General features: G+C 47.2%; 2 protein-coding genes and 1 non-coding gene across 5 annotated transcripts; 1 reads left to right on the top strand and 2 right to left on the bottom strand.

The window, feature by feature from the left end:
• Positions 1 to 8: 8 nt before the first annotated feature.
• On the bottom strand, positions 9 to 13,798 carry LOC117585727 (chitin synthase chs-2). Of its 3 annotated transcripts, none has more exons than XM_034275366.1 (10): positions 13,685 to 13,798; positions 6,806 to 7,097; positions 6,304 to 6,547; positions 4,730 to 6,230; positions 2,739 to 4,669; positions 2,446 to 2,622; positions 1,319 to 1,519; positions 892 to 1,257; positions 734 to 835; positions 9 to 672 (listed from the first exon to the last, which is right to left on the bottom strand). In XM_034275366.1, exons 2-10 carry the CDS (start codon positions 6,970 to 6,972, stop codon positions 502 to 504), a joined length of 4,860 nt encoding a protein of 1,619 aa, XP_034131257.1. In that variant the 5' UTR covers positions 6,973 to 7,097; positions 13,685 to 13,798; the 3' UTR covers positions 9 to 501. The 3 variants fall into 3 exon arrangements, with proteins under 3 accessions (XP_034131257.1, XP_034131260.1, XP_034131259.1); XM_034275369.1 differs by lacking the exon at positions 2,446 to 2,622 and adding an exon at positions 2,183 to 2,359; XM_034275368.1 differs by having other exon boundaries at positions 13,727 to 13,798.
• LOC117585731 lies at positions 7,773 to 8,974 on the bottom strand. The gene is made up of 2 exons (XM_034275375.1): positions 8,795 to 8,974; positions 7,773 to 8,764 (listed from the first exon to the last, which is right to left on the bottom strand). Exons 1-2 carry the CDS (start codon positions 8,850 to 8,852, stop codon positions 7,917 to 7,919), a joined length of 906 nt encoding a protein of 301 aa, XP_034131266.1. The 5' UTR covers positions 8,853 to 8,974; the 3' UTR covers positions 7,773 to 7,916.
• Trnar-ucg lies at positions 9,426 to 9,498 on the top strand. The gene has a single exon. It is a non-coding gene; the product is annotated as a tRNA-Arg (tRNA).
• Positions 13,799 to 15,876: the final 2,078 nt, after the last annotated feature.

Here is a 15,876-nt window from a genome sequence, read left to right as displayed (position 1 = left end):
GATCTATCTCGATTTATTCGCATTTATTTGTCGTATCAAATTTCATTATTATATTGGAATATACGAGTGTGTATTTCCCTCTTAATTGCTGCACTTCCGATTGAGCTCTGAGCGTTGAGTATTTTGTGTCAGCATGCACTGGTAGTGGGATTGCCACAGATTGACTTAAACATAACCTAACAAATGATATAGTATAGTACATAGTATGAATGTTTGTTGCCATTCTTGGGCCCACACATCGTCACTGGCAGTGTGATTAGCTAAGCATTATGTTCGTTGTGTCGACAAAGGCAATGTCACTCACTCTCACTCTCACTCTCTATCTTTATCTATATCTCCTCTCATGTCTCCTAATTACGAGTATGTACAACACAATAATGTTCTTGACTATAGCTCTAGATGTAGGTTTTATGTTTAGGTTTAGGTCTATATTCTAGGCAGTTTATGGAAAGAGGCGGAACAATTCGTTAACAAGATGTCTAGCTTACACATAAAAGTAGTTTACAAGCGCCCCGTGGTGTTGCCGCCGCTGGTGTTCTGGCCCCAGGACACCTGGGGATGCGGATGTGGGTTGCGAGTGGTCAGACGCAGCGAGTTGCCATCGCCGTCCTCATCGATGACATGCTCGTAGCCCTGATTGATGGTGCCCCCACCATTAGAGCCATAAATTTGCTATTCAATGGAAGATTATTATATTAGTTCCCAATTTATGGTAAGTATTATCAATGCTCACCTCTGGCGGTATTCCGTTCACATTGAACACATCCTTGATGCTAATGCCAGCATTTGACACCCGTCCACTTCGCTGATTGGGCACACCTCCATTATTGTTCACCTAGGAAGGGAATGTGCTCGTAAATGTTTTTAAATATCTCTCGCTTCGCTTCTTACCGGTGCTCCTGTGGTAATGCCGTACTCATTCTTCGCCCCCAGTGTCTGCATGGCCGACTTGCGTCTTTCGGCCATAACCGAATTCTTGCGCACCTCCAAGGCCCGAATGGTCTCGGCCCTCATGGTCAGGCGACGCGTGAGAATGGGCGTTGCGGGATTATTCTCTGCATCGGCAGTGAGCTTGAGGAATCGCTTTTTGAAGGCCACATCCAGGGTGCCAATTTGTCGACGCGGCTGCCGGGCCTTCTCCAGGTTCTGGATGGTCTTGCGACGGGCTATGCGATCGGGTCCCGAGCCAGAATCATTGTCATAGTCCCCATCGATGCCCTGCAAACGCTGCAGATTCTTGACAATCTCCACAGCATGCTGGAGGGAACGAACAAAGTGTGAGTGGAGATTCAGAGATGCGTGTGTGGTGTGTACCCACCTTGTCTATAAGCTGATCCTGTGTGAGATCCTCCGATTTCTTTTTGCAAAAGTTCAGTTCGGTGGAGGCCAATATGTGCGAGATGGTGCCAAAGCGATGGAACAACATGGCCGTAAACTGTATGACCAAAATGAGGGCAAAGAAGAACACAAAGACCAGGCCAATGGGCTCCAGCTGCAGATACTCCTTGGAGATGTGAACCTGTGAAAGCATTTCGGGCTGGTTAGTGGACTGCTCAGCAGATTACCATTTGGGTTAGTGACATTGAACAATTTGATTGGTAGATTCGAGTATTGGTTGCTTGAATGGCTGAACATAACACCAATTGTCCGGTGATTGTGGCATGTTGAGGTGTGATACCAAGTAGGAGTAGGAGGAGGTTATACGATTATGTAGGAACAATGAGACATGCAGCCATGACTCTGGGCACGTGTGGATATACCTTGTGTATATATAGTTGATATGGCTTTCAGTTTACCGTGTTTCCATTTTCTTTGGGATAAGGGAATAACTGTTAGCGACCATTTGCGATGTCAATGTGTGGGTTGGTTTTAACATGATGCACGAGTTTTTTAATTTGTTTCGTATGATTTCGTATGCCTGAACCATTAGGATGGGGTTCCAACAAGGGGAAAGTAACAAGAACAAGTAACAATAACATCATTAGCTGGTTGTTTGGGTTTGTGATAAACATAGAGAGTGAGACAGAGAGTTGAGTGTCGGGACAGGCGGGAAGTTAGACAGGTTGGAGACAGACCCTTTTGGCACACACGCAACCAAAACAGAGTGGTTCAGAGTGATGCAGTGGTTGGTTAGATAGAACATCGTACATATACGTAGGATAAAGTAGGATTTTATGTAAACCTCAGATGTCTCTTCGATATAGGTAATGTTCGTTTTAATGCCCAACGGCCAAACGATATGCAATTTATCCTTGTTCAGTTGCAACAAGAACACAATCAACACAAACAAGGCATTGGCCATGAAAAACGCAAACACCGACTTGTTCCGCAGCTCAATCAGATCGGAGGCAATGCGGGCCTTCGGATCATATCGTTCCAATTTTGGTAAGAGAAAACGAGAAGAACGAGAGTTTTTGTTAGTATGGCTTGCAATGGTTTCTTTACCTCCTGTGTGGACTCGTCGTAGGTGATGTTGGTGCGCACGCCGAAGGGCCACTTCACGTGAATGTTGTCCTTGTTCAGCTGCAGCAGGAACACGATCAGCACAAACAGTGCGTTGATCATGAAGAAGGCAAACACCGACGAGTCGCGCAGCTCTTTCAGATCTTTCGCTATGCGGGCCTACAATAATGTTATGCGATATTCGATTCGATTTGGTTGGGCCATCATTTCACAAAATACTCAAAGAGAAGTTCGACTGTTTCGGAGTACCGAAGAGACTCTTGTTCGTAACATACCTGCTCCACGGGATCATTGTCAATGGGATAGAGATACTGATCGATGAGATCTTTCCAGAACTGAATTTCGGTACTGGACAAAAAGTCCACTTCGCCCTTGCGCACATCGGGATCCTCGATCCAGTAGGGGTTCGTGAGGAAGTCGCGCTCCTGCTTGGGCTCTGCCGAAGTGTCCGAATCGGAGACGTCCGACTCGTCGCCCGATTTCTCCGCCACCGATGTGAGCAAATGGTGATCCTTGGAGCCGCTGGAAGTGGTCCTGCGTCTGTTGTGGCGCGAGGCATGGTGTCCGTGCGGATCGACGGCGCTCTCGATGGTGTCCATGCGCTGCTTGATCGTGTCCAGGGACTCGGCAATGGTAGTCAGCTGCTGCTTCTCGTCAGAGGTCTTGCCATGGGTGCAGAAGATGCAGCGGAAGAGTCCGGCGAGGGAGAACTCCACCGAGCCCTCCTCGTCGCCATTGTCGCCGATGCCGCTCTGCAGGAAGCTGAGCATGCTCTTCTGCTTGACCCGCTTCTTGGCCTCCTCGTTGGCCTTCTTCTCGGCCTCGAGCTCCTTCTTGGTCTTCTTGGCCACCACCTCGCGGGTGCCCCACGAGACGACATTCAGGTTGATGATCGAGTAGAGGATGAGCAGCAGGTACATGGACGGAATGGACAGCAGATAGATCAAGCCGCACGTTATGCACCAGAACTCCTGGGGATGCAAACATGCGGCTATGAAGAATGAGCCCACCATCGATATCAAGAAGATGGCCGAGGGAGAGCCTATCCCATCCTCGCCCAACTGCAGGGCCGTGCCCACGATCACAGCCATCATGATCAGCGCATAGGCGGTGGACAGCACCTGTGCCACGAACAGCTGAATGTTGGACTTGCAGGTGAAGCAGATGAACATGAAGGCCAGAATCGGAACGATGTTGTAGTGGAAGGAGGTCCAGTTGTCGATGCGGAAGGCCGCCACGAAGGCGCCCACCAACATGAGGAAGATCGTGCCGGGCCCCAGGATGGTGCCGCCCATCAACATCATCTGGTAGAAGATGTACAGCAGCGAGATGTTGTCGTTGATCTTGATCGTGCGCTTGGCGTCCGCCAGCAGGTCCATGATGTTGGCAATGGTCGAGGGCACCCAGCGACGTCGCTGGTTGTAGAACTCGTTAAAGCCTTCCGGGCAGTGGGTGTACGCATCGCTGGCAGCGGAGTACTCCACGCGATAGCCGCGCTGCAGGAGCAGCGTGCAGAGCCAACGATCCTCGCCCTGATCGTACTGCACATAGTGCCGGGCCTCGTCCGATCGCGTCGTGTACTTCTTCATCACGTTGTCGTCCATGAGGGCCTTGCCGCGGAAGAGGGAGAAGCAGCCGGGGGAGCAGAGCACACAGCCGATCATGTGCTCGGTGGCCTTCTGCAGCCAATGCCCGATGGCGTACTCGAAGAGCTGGTACCACACCATGGGCCCCGAGCCCACCGGATGGATGCGGCCACAGGCGGCGCCCAGGTTCTTGTTCTTCTTCATCAGATCCACCAGCAGCGTGACGGCGTTAGGCTTGAAGTCAATGTCTCCGTCCAGGGTCAGCAGGTAGGTGTTCTCCGCAATGGCATCCTTGCGATCCACCGATATGGGCAGCTCCATGAGCCGATGTCCCAGCAGGTAGTACATGTACATGACCTGGGACCAGCGCTTGCGATGGCGAATGCGGTCCTTGTCCTTCAGGTGGGTGATGAACTTGGTCTTGCCGGGCAGTGTCCACACCAGGCGACCGCCGTACGGTGTGGGATACTTCTTGGGCGGACGCAGCCGTATCGTGGTCTGATGTATGTCCGAGGCAGCCTCGTCCATGGTGGCAATCAGCAGCTTCACAAATCGATTGCATTGGATGTCATCGTCGCTGTGATCGGAGATCTCGAAGGCGTCGTCGAAGAAGATGTGGGCTGCAAGAAAAGTTAGAGATTCAACTCAATCGGAGACTCACTCAACCTCTTTGAACTCACTCTCAAACTCGTAGTAGTCGGGGTCGAGCACCCGCAAATACTTCTGGGCCACACGGCGCGCACACTGGTCCTCGTCCATGCGCATGATGCTCTTCAAGAACTCGATCATCTCGTCCCTGGTTTCGTGCCACATGGTGGCACACGAGTAGATGCGGGTTATGTTGTCCGAGGACTTGATCGAGGGCTTGTTCGGGGCGGAGGAGCGATCGGTGTGCACTGAAATGGTTTCGTAGTACTCGTCGCCCTTTTCCTTTTCAATCTCCGACAGATCCTCCGTTTTGACATCCGCCTGATCGTCGCGCCTGCGATTGAGGGCCATGGACTGGTCGATCAGCAGCGAGGAGTACATGGGCTTCACGAAGAGCTTCTCGGTGGTGGCCAGGCGCTCGCACTTGGGCGTCCAGATGTGCAGGGCTATCCAGGTCTGGCTGAGCAGCCACAGGATCCACGCCCAGGCCATTTGCTCCGTCACAAAGTTGTTGAAGCGGAAGTTCGAGGGACTCGTAAAGAACAGATAATCCGGTATGGTGTCGTGGAAGAAGCAAGGATCGTCGATGCGAATGCCACACACGGAAATCAGCAGGGAGACGGCCAGGGGCACGGTTAGGCTCACGGGGAAGGCGTAGCTGAAGCCCTGGATGAGAATTTTGCAGGCGAACTTGCCGAAGATGTAGCACAGGTAGGCGCCAAAGATCTGCAGGAGCAGGACATAGACCACCGTGTTGTAGGCGGCGTCCACCTCGACCGTGTCTATGTTGGCCGACTCCAGGGTGTCGGGCAGGACTCCGCCGAGACCCGCTGGCAGCTCGTAGACAATGATCTTGTGCGGACCGAAGGCGTCGCCGTACAGGGCAAAGAGATTGCCGGGCTCCTCGCCCTGGGCCCAGTAGATGAGCAGGGTGAGGCAGAAGAAGAGCAGGATCTTCCAGATGGACAGGAACATGTGACAGAAGTAGCGGGTGTAGCGCATCTCCTCCTTGATGCGTCCCAGGGCTCGCACCAGGCCCAGGGACGACTGCGGCGACACGTAGTTCTCCCACCAGCCGCACGAGATCATCACACAGGCCACCGGAATGACCCACAACTCGCGGCGGTTCTCCAGCAGGGGCCAGATGACGAGACCCGTCACCTGTGCCGCCACCGCCGCCAGATCGATGATGGCCTTAACGAAGCGCTTGCCCTCCTTGGAGGTGCGCGAGAGCAGCCCAAAGATGCCCGGGATGACGCACAGGCAGTTGGTGAGCATCGCTCCCTGGATGGCATCGATCTGGGGCAGCACCACGAACATCAGCAGCGCCGTGCCCATCGCATTGAAGCTCTCCATCAGCCAGACGAACAGAAAGTGCCCCGTCTTGGGCACCTTGAAAGTCTTGAAGAAACAGATGCGAGCGGAACGGATCAGAGCCCCAATCTCGGGCAGGGCATAGGCTATCATTAGAGCCCAGATCCAGGCCACACGCTCCTCCTCCGGCAGGCGCACCACAAAGCTTTTGTCGCGTCCCTAAGAATCGATCCCCCGAAAGGGTTACATTAATTGGGAATCCAAAGTGAAACTCAGGGGACGGTGGACATACCAAATCTTTGTTGCAGTACTCCATCTTCTTGTCCTTTCTCACTTGCGAGGTCATGAAGAGCATGGTGCCCTTGGCAATGACGCCGCCGCTTAAAACTATAATAAAAGTAATGATGTAGGCGAAGATCTTGAGGATCTTGATGGTTAGCTCCAGACACTCCTGGTTCGCCGTGGATCCTGTTTCAATTTTGATCGGTGGATCCCGGAAGACATCCCAACCCTTTGTCTCTTGTATCGTGCGTTGGCTGAAAGGGAGCAAATGATGGACAGATCATTATGGAGCACTCAACCATTCGGTGGCATGGAAAGCAAGCTCGATCTGCCACTCGTCTGATCTTCACTTCCGGCATTTCATTGCCTCGATTCGACTCGACTCGACCCCGCCCTGCTCGGAAAGTGACTGTGAAACAAGAGCTGGTGGGGCTAATTACAGTGAGACACTCAAGTTCCGGCTTTAGTTCCTAGCCAGCAATTTGCATAGAGTTTGTGGATGGAAAACCTACCTGCCGCCGTATATATCGTGTGTCAGTGGCGAGCTCTCGTCGTCGGTAAAGTTGTTGTCATCGCTGTCGCCATGATCCCCGGGCGCCCCGGCTCCGACGCCGACGCCGACTCCAGCCCCGGCACCCGGACCTGGCGGTGCCATCGGACGATGCCGCATCGCAGACATCTCCCACGGTTGCTGCTAGCCCCCCCTGCCCCGTGCTGGCCCAATCTTGGAGTGCAAATGGAGATGGCTCTCTGCAAATATATGTCTGCTGTCTGTTGTCTTCTGTTGTGCTGTGATGTTGTTGCCTGCAATGAGTTTGGAGAGTGGAAAATAATTGAGCTGAGCCAAGTTGCTGATGTCGATAAGCCGGTTTTAATGGATATGCAATTTATGGCCATACAATGGACTGTGGACTCTGGACTCTGGACTCTGGACTGGCCAAGGACAAGCGTCCTTTGACCCAACCAGTTGGCAGTTGGCATACCGGTTTAGGTCCGGCTTGAACCTTGAAAGCCTCTTACAGCTGCATTCCAGCTCTCCATTTAGTGAGTCATTTTAGACTCTTCTTCAGTCCAGTTCAGTTTCGGTTAAGTTTTCCCAACGCAATTTCACTTTCACTCTACTAATTTTAGCTTAAAGTTAATTACGAGAAATGTTTTGGGGGCTACAGCTAGACACGTAAGACTTATGCGCAACTCGACTTGGATTCAGCTCGGACACGCCTCAGTTGTTCCACATGTGGCACGGAACTCATGTTGCCCCAGCGGCTCTTCATTCGGTTTCTTGGAGTGTCTGTTGTTGCCTTTTTTTTTATGGTAATTAAGTACGATTGCTCGTCTGACTGTATTGTTCTGTGCCAGAGAAGGCCTTGTGCCAGATTCTGGTCCGAGTGCAATATTTATGATTATGTGGCAAATTGAAGATGATATTTCAATTGGTATTGGCATGGTATTGGGCGATGGATGGTGAGGGAATTGCCATTGAGTAACGCACATTGACTATTTATTCATTCATGGAAAATCAATCACAAAATCTCCTCAATCGATTTTGATTACAAAGGTGGAAACAGTCTTGGAAGATCGTGTGACTGCCTTTGTAGCCAATATTTAAAGGGAGTCGGGCACTCAATAGATGGTTACGGGAAAGTCATAGAATATGTCTGATGATGTTCTAAAGAGTGCCTCAGATGTGGCCTCAGACGGAGGGGATACTGGAGCAGCTGCAGGAGCGTTAGTTGGATCGGTTTTGGCAGCATTTTGTGGAGCATCGTTAGCTTCAGAGCTGTCAGGTGTTATGGCAAATCTCTGCTTGAGTTTCCTGTATATTTCGTCGGGTGCTGCAGGACTCTTGCAGCCTTTGGCCAACTTTTCCATTAGCTTTTGCGACAGCTCTTTGGGTGTTACGATATTGCTGCAAATGATTGGCGGATTGGAAGCGACTTTGGGCTGAGCTCCTCCTCGTTTTCGCTTGAAGATCTTGGACATTCTACTAGTGGATGGTTTCGGATCATCAGCGGATTTGGGGGGCTTCTCATTGCGGTCTTGGCTCTGGTTGCTGCCTTTTGGTTCGATATCCATGGCAGCACTTTGCTGGAGTCTGTGTCTGCTGTCCTTGCTGAGTGTCACCACCAGGCTGCAGCGCTCCTGCCTAAATTTCCCTTTGAGTAGCTCCAGATCCTGCAAGAGCTGCCGGTCGGCTGGCTGCAGCGCTCTCTTCAAGGTGATTTCGCGCATGTCTCTGGTAATGGACACCTCGGACATGAAGACCTTCACCAGCCTCTTCATGTGCACATCGAACTGCCGATCGGTGAGCATCACCGTCTTGGACCTAGCCTCCACCAGCCGAAAGCGTGCATTCGCCACTTCCTCCGGCTGGATGCGACTCTCGAGCGTCAGCGGCGGCAGCCGAACGCCGCCATCGCTCTCCAGGTCCACACTACACACTTGAGCCACGTCGAAGCTCTTGGCCGCTGCTCTCGAGGGGGGTCGGGGGGTCTTCACTGTTGCGGGTGATATCTTCACAATTTTTGGGTTCTTCAGCATTGTATTTTTGTTCTTCATAATTTGGCGGGGAAGTAAGCTTTTGGCAAACGCTTAGAAATTATTTTTATGGAGAGAAATCGAGAGTAAAGTGTGAAATTTTGTAACCAGTTAAAACTATTGATTTGCTAGATCTGGAGTGTATTCGAGAGACTAACTTGACTCTGAAATAATCGGAAAAGCATTGTACATTGATCATTGAAGTATTCCACATGAATTCCATCAAATCTGAACTAAAGCTGAAACCAGATGTTCTGCAGAGAGAGACAGCTGACTGCTCGAGGGATGCTGTGGGGCTTACAGCTGGGCACTCAGTCGTGGACTCTGCGCAGAAGCAGGAAGTGAAAAGTGCGCGTCATAGGATGAACCACCCCCAGTGGCCGGCACTCAGTGTCGTCCACCCTCAAGCAGCAACGCACATTATGGGTGGGAGGTGCGAGTGTGTGTGGGTTTGGGTTTGGGTTTCGGTTTGGGGTGGTTCAGCGGCATGTGTGGGTGGTTGGGTGGGTTGGGGATGCTTTCGTGGCAAAAGCGTTGAGGTGTGCCGCCCGTTTTGCGCTTTTTAGGGCAGGAACTAACGTGGCGTTACAACAGGACCGTGTGGCCTAAAGGATAAGGCGTCGGACTTCGAATCCGAAGATTGCAGGTTCGAGTCCTGTCACGGTCGTCTGCTCAACCTTTTTGTTTCTTCACGGCTTCTTCCACTCACTTCAGTCTTTTTCGCATTGGAAATTTATGTGCGATTTGCTGTTTGAATTTTGATTTAATCACTGCCGTGGCATAATTTAGCATCTCGTTTGCTGGCAATTGGTAAATCATCTGCTCGTCTGCTCCTCCTTCGGTTCCCAATCAAAATCGAAACCCGTTTGCTTTGCGTTGTTCGACTCTTTGGCAATACGAAAATGCGAAATCAATTTGATATGGGAAAAAACATATTGCAATTGAGCAACCAACCAGTCGGTAAAACAAAAAACCGATTAAGTTGCCCCACTGCCAATAGAAATCTTGACTTCTCCACACAGTTGCTTCCCCTAAATGTCAAATGACCACTTGAATGGTTCTCCTCCACTGGTTGAACTTGGATTTCTATGAAGTTTTCCATTCAGTTCTCTTTAAGCTGCAATTTAAGACAACAGCCAGAATTAATTGTACATCAAAAGCGGATTAAGTTGCTTCTAAATACCCATAAGAAAAGTTTCAATTCCTAAAAGCAAATAGGAAATCTTTGCCAAACAAGAGCTTGTGGCTTCAAGAAACTTAAAACCAAACGACATGAACTCTGATAACCCTTTGGACAACCTCAACATGGGATTAATACTGGGTACTCGTAGTACTTTTACCCACACACCACAAGAGTACGTGTCTGGCATACCAAATATGACCCAAGCTGATGAAAATTCCCGACTTGGACACAACAAATAATTAAGTATTCATGTCAAAAAGTCGAAAAAGGATTACACACAGCCCACAAGTATATGAATTCTTGTAGATCTGTGATAGTGGTGTACATAAATCGAATCGAACCGGTTGGACAGGAAGGCGAACTAGAGCGGGGGCCATGGACAGGGCGGGCCATGGCTGGTGGGGTCCGTCCATTGTGCTGCTACCCACAACAGACAATGGGCCACAGCTGCAGGCGTTTTGGCAATTTAATAATTTTCGTCTGTTGTAATCACATTAGCGCCTGTTTTGAGAGGGAGAGGGAGAGGGAGAGGGAGGAAGGTATGTTGCAAAGTGAATGGCCATTGAAATAATGGACACAAGCAGCACGGATTCATATGTACCCACATAATCGTGTGTATAAATGCTGATATATATTCCTATATCTGAATGGTGTTTGTGGCAAAGTTTCGTTACTCGCCAAAGAAGGCAAACAATTAAAGCCCGCGCTCCACCAACAGACAGCAAGAAATAATAAAAAGTGAAAGTCCCAGATACTTGTACAAATAAATGTTATAGAAAAAACTGAGATACTTGGCCACAGCTACAGATACAGCTACAGATACAGATACAGCTACAAGCTACAGGCCACAGCCACTGCTGTGTTGTGGCTGCAACTGGTGGCGCATAAATTGATTGCTACATTTAAGCCAACTAGTCAAAACGGGAACTCGGCAATCGAATCGAACCGGCCAGGCCCGAACCACGCCAGGCAGCTGCTGCCGGACTGCTGCTCGGACAACCAGTTTTCGGTGGCCAACAGGAAAAGCAGTCGCTAAGAAATATGCGCCAATAAGAGTAAAAATTGTAAATTGCAATCGAAGCAAGTCGGAACGAGCGACAATGCTGGTGACATGGCGGCCAAGATGGGGAAGGCAGGGTTTTGATTTGTCAGAGTGGTTAGAGGGGGAGTAGGCGGACAGGGGTTCGTTCCATGGGTGTGGGTTCAATGTGCAGTGGTCAGAGCACTGGAATTGACCATTTAAGTAATTGATTTATGCATGCTACGACTAGAGTTGCTGCGCTGCTGCCTGAAGGTTGTTGCGCGATCTAAGAGCCAGGAATTCCACCTTGAGGGGATTGGCTGGTATGAATCATCAGGTATAGATCGCAGATTTTTGGCTTTTAGTTAAAGCAAAGCCTCTCCACATTTGTTGTGTGTAATCCGGTTATCTATGGAGAATGCTCATCAAACAAATATACAAAAGAAAATCAAACTGCCAGACATTCACAACATTAAAATGGAAAGGGGAAATATAAATTCTGTATAGATAAAAGTAAAGTTTGGCTGAAGCTGTCGTTAAAAACGGAACTATTTTTGAGAAAGTCTTGGAGCTACTTCCAATTGGTATGCATTTCCTTTCTGTGAATATATGTAGTTGATCAGCGATGAATCATATGATAAAACTGCTTCAAAAGAACCCCTTCATCCTTCATCTACCTTCTGGCCACACTTCTGTGCCATAAAAAAAGACACTTTAACTTCTTGCCAACTCATTTCTTGGCCAGTTCCTTCAACTTGTTTTGTTTTTTCTGTTTGTCTGTTAAGCATTTAACCGTTATATCCGTGCAAATAATATTAAAAAATAAAAAAAACATCAACTCAACCTTTCGAGTTGGAAGTGCAGCAAAATGATGTGTGACTCACCAAAGCATTTGTTTTGGGAGCCTTTCAATTTGGAAACGTTTGGAGTTTAACCAATTAAAAGGCATTAAAATGCAAGAATTACAATGCTATTGAGGGATTAATTTTGGAGGCACACACACTGTGTGTGCATCTATAAATTGAATTCAAATTGATTCGATGTGATTTTAATTATGTGAAATGAGTCACAGTAGAGCTTAATGTGTGGTTTTTCCACAATGCGTAAGTTGAATGTCATCTTTCGAGCTTTTGGTGGTTTTTCTTGGGCTTCATTGATGACTAAATTGAAGGACTTATTCATGAATCCACCGATGAGTTGTCAAAATTGATTATTTAACATGTGTAGCTATCATAGTGCAATGTGATTGTGCCTTGATGGAGTTGCCCCGCAAACTTCAGCATCAATTATGTTTATTTTTAACCATGTTTGAGTACACTTTTTGAAGCTTGAAGTGAGAGAAAATAAATATTTGCTGGTGCGCTTTTGTTGGCCAAAGAGCAAACAGCAGATGAAGAGAGAGAGAGAGAGAGACCCAAAGAGACCTCGAGACTGCGAGATGAAGGTGGAGGCGTGTCAACAAATGTGATTGGAAATGCCAAACAGATGATTTGGCAGCTATATATGTATGTAAATATGTATGCATGATGTATGATGATGTATAGTATGCTCTTGTGATGGAAATGAGATGATTTCCTGAGAAAGAAGCACAGCAAAAATCGCCCAAAGTGTTAACCAGTCTCTGCTAAATGCCAAGAAAATGGTGGTATGACTTAAAGTTCCGACTTGCCTTGCTAATTTAATTTTATAATTTATAGAACAAGTTGCTTGATTTTTGGGTGTGTTTTTGAATACAGGGGAACGGGTTTTTTTTCGCCACTGAGGGACTCTGGTCTCTGCGCAAATAACACAAATCGTTTCCAAGTCTGAAATGCTAAATAGCCAGAGCCACTCGGCCAGATGGAGGGGGGCCGCCTCTCAGGCTGGTGTTTGGCTGCAACCTTATAGGAAAGCAAAAGTGTTGCCAAAGTCTTACAGCAAAAACCCGTTAGTAAAGCTGTTGGGAAAGAAGAAGAAACAGAAGCAGCAGCAAAGAAAAACATAAAACTGGCAAACGGAATAGAAATAGAAAGAGATTTGTGGTATGGCGCATAACTTTCACATGCCTTGGGTCTCTATAAGAAAATTGTGCCGTTTGTTAAAGCTGCTGCTGCTGCTGCTGACGACGACGACGACGATGACGATGAAATGGCACAAAAGAAAAGGCCAAGAGATCGTATGATGTTTGCCCCAGTAGCTGTAGCTTTGCCTCTCACAGATAGCGAGAGTGAGTGAAATGTAGAAGTGAATGTTGTTTGATTTCGTCGAGTCCAATTTAAGCTTCAAAGAATAAAGGAAATCCCAGATGGCTTTAGCCAGCGACACACACACTTTTTGTATGGATTTTGTATAGATTTTCACTTTGTATAATTTCTGCTGCTGCACACGGATTCGCCTGCGTGGCTCACTAATTTTCACAAATTTAACTTTGCGTTTGATTTCTTTTTCATTAATTTGATTTCTTCTCTTTTGGCTTACTTATAAGTATTAGCCGTGTGTTGGTTAGCCGTCGTTCGTACTCGTACACGTACATATGTACATGTATATGGCTGCATAAAACGCTTTTAGCTTGATACCCAAACACACACACTCACGCCCTGCCAGACACACACACACAGAGAGAGAGAGAGAGAGACAGAGACAGAGACGACTACGCATGCGCGCACGTACCGTTTTGTAAGACGCAGACGTGATTATTATTTCTGTTTGTACCTTTTTTTCTACGCTTTTCGTTTCGATCCGCGACCAAGCTCTTTTCGGGTTCGTTGTCTTCGCCAAACTGAATCGAAGTCTTTCGTTTTTGCCCATTGGAAGTGGCCGTCGCTGTTGCTGCTGCTGCTGCTGCTGCTGCTGCTGCTGCTGCTTTGGCTGGAAATGAATTTTTATGAGAGCTGTTTTTACTGGGATTGTTGCTGGGTTATTACTTGTTTTCGGTTGTTGCTGTGCTGCGCATTTGGTGAGTGGTAACGGTACAAGTAGGCTGCCTGGCTGGCTGAAAGTCCTTCAAATAAAACAATATAGAAATATTTTTCCATATCCTTCTATGAAATATCAAATAAAGTGAAAGTCAGAAAGTTTTTTAATCCGCTGCAATAAATAGCTCCAATACCGGTAGGTGCATGTCTCTGTCTCTCTCTCTCTCTCTCTTTTCCCCCTTCAATCTTTCATTTTCTGTTCTTGCTCTGTGAGTGTGTACGGGATTATAATTTGCATGCCTTTATTTCTTTCATATTTTGCGACAACTTTGGTCGAGGTCGTCTGGTTTCTTGTTTTACTTCTTACTTTTCTACAGTGCCGCTTTCTGTCGCGCCTTCGCTGCTCCAGTATTCCACTTGGAGAGCGGCGTTGCACTTGGAAGTCGCTGACTGGAAAGCTTCAGAGAGCTTCAGAGAGCATGCGCAGCGGCTCTCAACAATCAAGATTAAAATAACTGTAGTATTTGCCCTGGAATATATAAACTGACAATGGTAGAATGTAGGAAATCAGATGGACGTTTTTGATGATACGTTAAAACAGCAAAAATATATAAATCAATAGGTGTAAAGGCATAAACAAAATTTTAAAAGTTACAGTTGAAAACATTTAAATTATTCATGTTCCTATCGATAGTCGCTTAAACATCGACTGTGCTACTGGCATTTCAATTTTTTTCGATGATGTGGCAAGGCTGGCAGCTGTCAGATTAGAAAATGGACAAAATGTAAAATTTCTGTGTGCGCTAGTAGAGAAACTGACGAAAGCTTGGAGCGTACGGGAAGTGTACTGCCGCAACAGCCTTTGTAAATGGCAATGCTTTTGTCAACAACTGCCTCTCGTTGGTAAATAAGGAAGCAATTGTGGAGTTCACTACCTTTCGCCGTAAAAACTTGCCCGCCAGACCACATTCGTTCATTATTTTTACGAAACATCAGGCCATGCGAGATGGAATCGTATCGGAATGTTCAGAGTTCTGCTCGTGCTGTGTGAATGTTTCTTGATTCAATACTTGCGATTTTCCTCTTAAATGAATTATATTAATTCATTAAATGAACCCCCTAAAGATACCTCAGATCAACAAAAAAGTATGCCACAAATTGTAAGTAAAAGTACATAGAAGTTACGTAGACTTCAGCTTTGGTCAGAAAGCCAATTCGAAGACTCGATATACGTACATTTACGTTTTCGATAGTCTGAATTGCAAAGCTATCGATCTTATCTGATCTGTGTAGGCGCCAAGTTCAAATAATGCATTCTGTGCTGGCTACAAGCCTCCCACTTGAACTGAGGGCGCTGCTAATTCTTCTATTTATTGATTACAGAAACAGATTTATGTACACGTGTACATACATACAAACAAACATATATTGTTGTGTTGTTTTTCCTCAGTATTCTACAATGTGAAATGTAATAGGTAAAATAATGTAAAATAATGTAAAGGATATTTATGAATATTTTGATTGGTAAAGTATTCCTGGCAGAGTTCGAGTGATACTTTTTACTTTCAATTTAAACGTAAAATATTTTAAATTCTCCAACTGAAATTCGTACACACTGCTCAGAGTGTACCGCATGGCAATAAAAAATCAAATAAATTGACAGTTAACCAATGTAACAATATCATTTCCAAGAAATGCCCACCGCATCATTCATTATCCACTTTTTGTTGGGTCTTTTGAGAACTTCTCAAGCATCTCTGTGGAACTGGGTCACACAAACACCTGTAAGAGCAAAAACTCACACACTCACACACACACACACACACACCGATGCAAATATTATGAAATCCCCCACCGCCACGAAAGAAAGCAAGTTTAAAACCACAAACATGACTCCGTTCGTACCGCCACTACAGCCCAAAACCAAAACCAAAACAACGACAACAA

This window comes from Drosophila guanche, unplaced genomic scaffold, assembly GCF_900245975.1.
Source record: "Drosophila guanche unplaced genomic scaffold, DGUA_6, whole genome shotgun sequence".
Taxonomy (NCBI): Eukaryota; Metazoa; Arthropoda; class Insecta; order Diptera; family Drosophilidae; genus Drosophila; species Drosophila guanche.
This window is presented reverse-complemented; position numbering and strand designations above follow the sequence as displayed.

Coding starts and splice junctions, on each gene's coding strand:
- LOC117585727 (XM_034275366.1), bottom strand. CDS start 6,972: ATGTCTGCGATGCGGCATCGTCCGATGGCACCGCCAGGTCCGGGTGCC. Junction 6,548..6,805: donor CACGATATATACGGCGGCAG/GTAGGTTTTCCA, acceptor GCTCCCTTTCAG/CCAACGCACGATACAAGAGA. Junction 1,258..1,318: donor AGGATCAGCTTATAGACAAG/GTGGGTACACAC, acceptor CGTTCCCTCCAG/CATGCTGTGGAGATTGTCAA.
- LOC117585731 (XM_034275375.1), bottom strand. CDS start 8,852: ATGAAGAACAAAAATACAATGCTGAAGAACCCAAAAATTGTGAAGATA. Junction 8,765..8,794: donor TGTGAAGATATCACCCGCAA/CAGTGAAGACCC, acceptor CCCCCTCGAGAG/CAGCGGCCAAGAGCTTCGAC.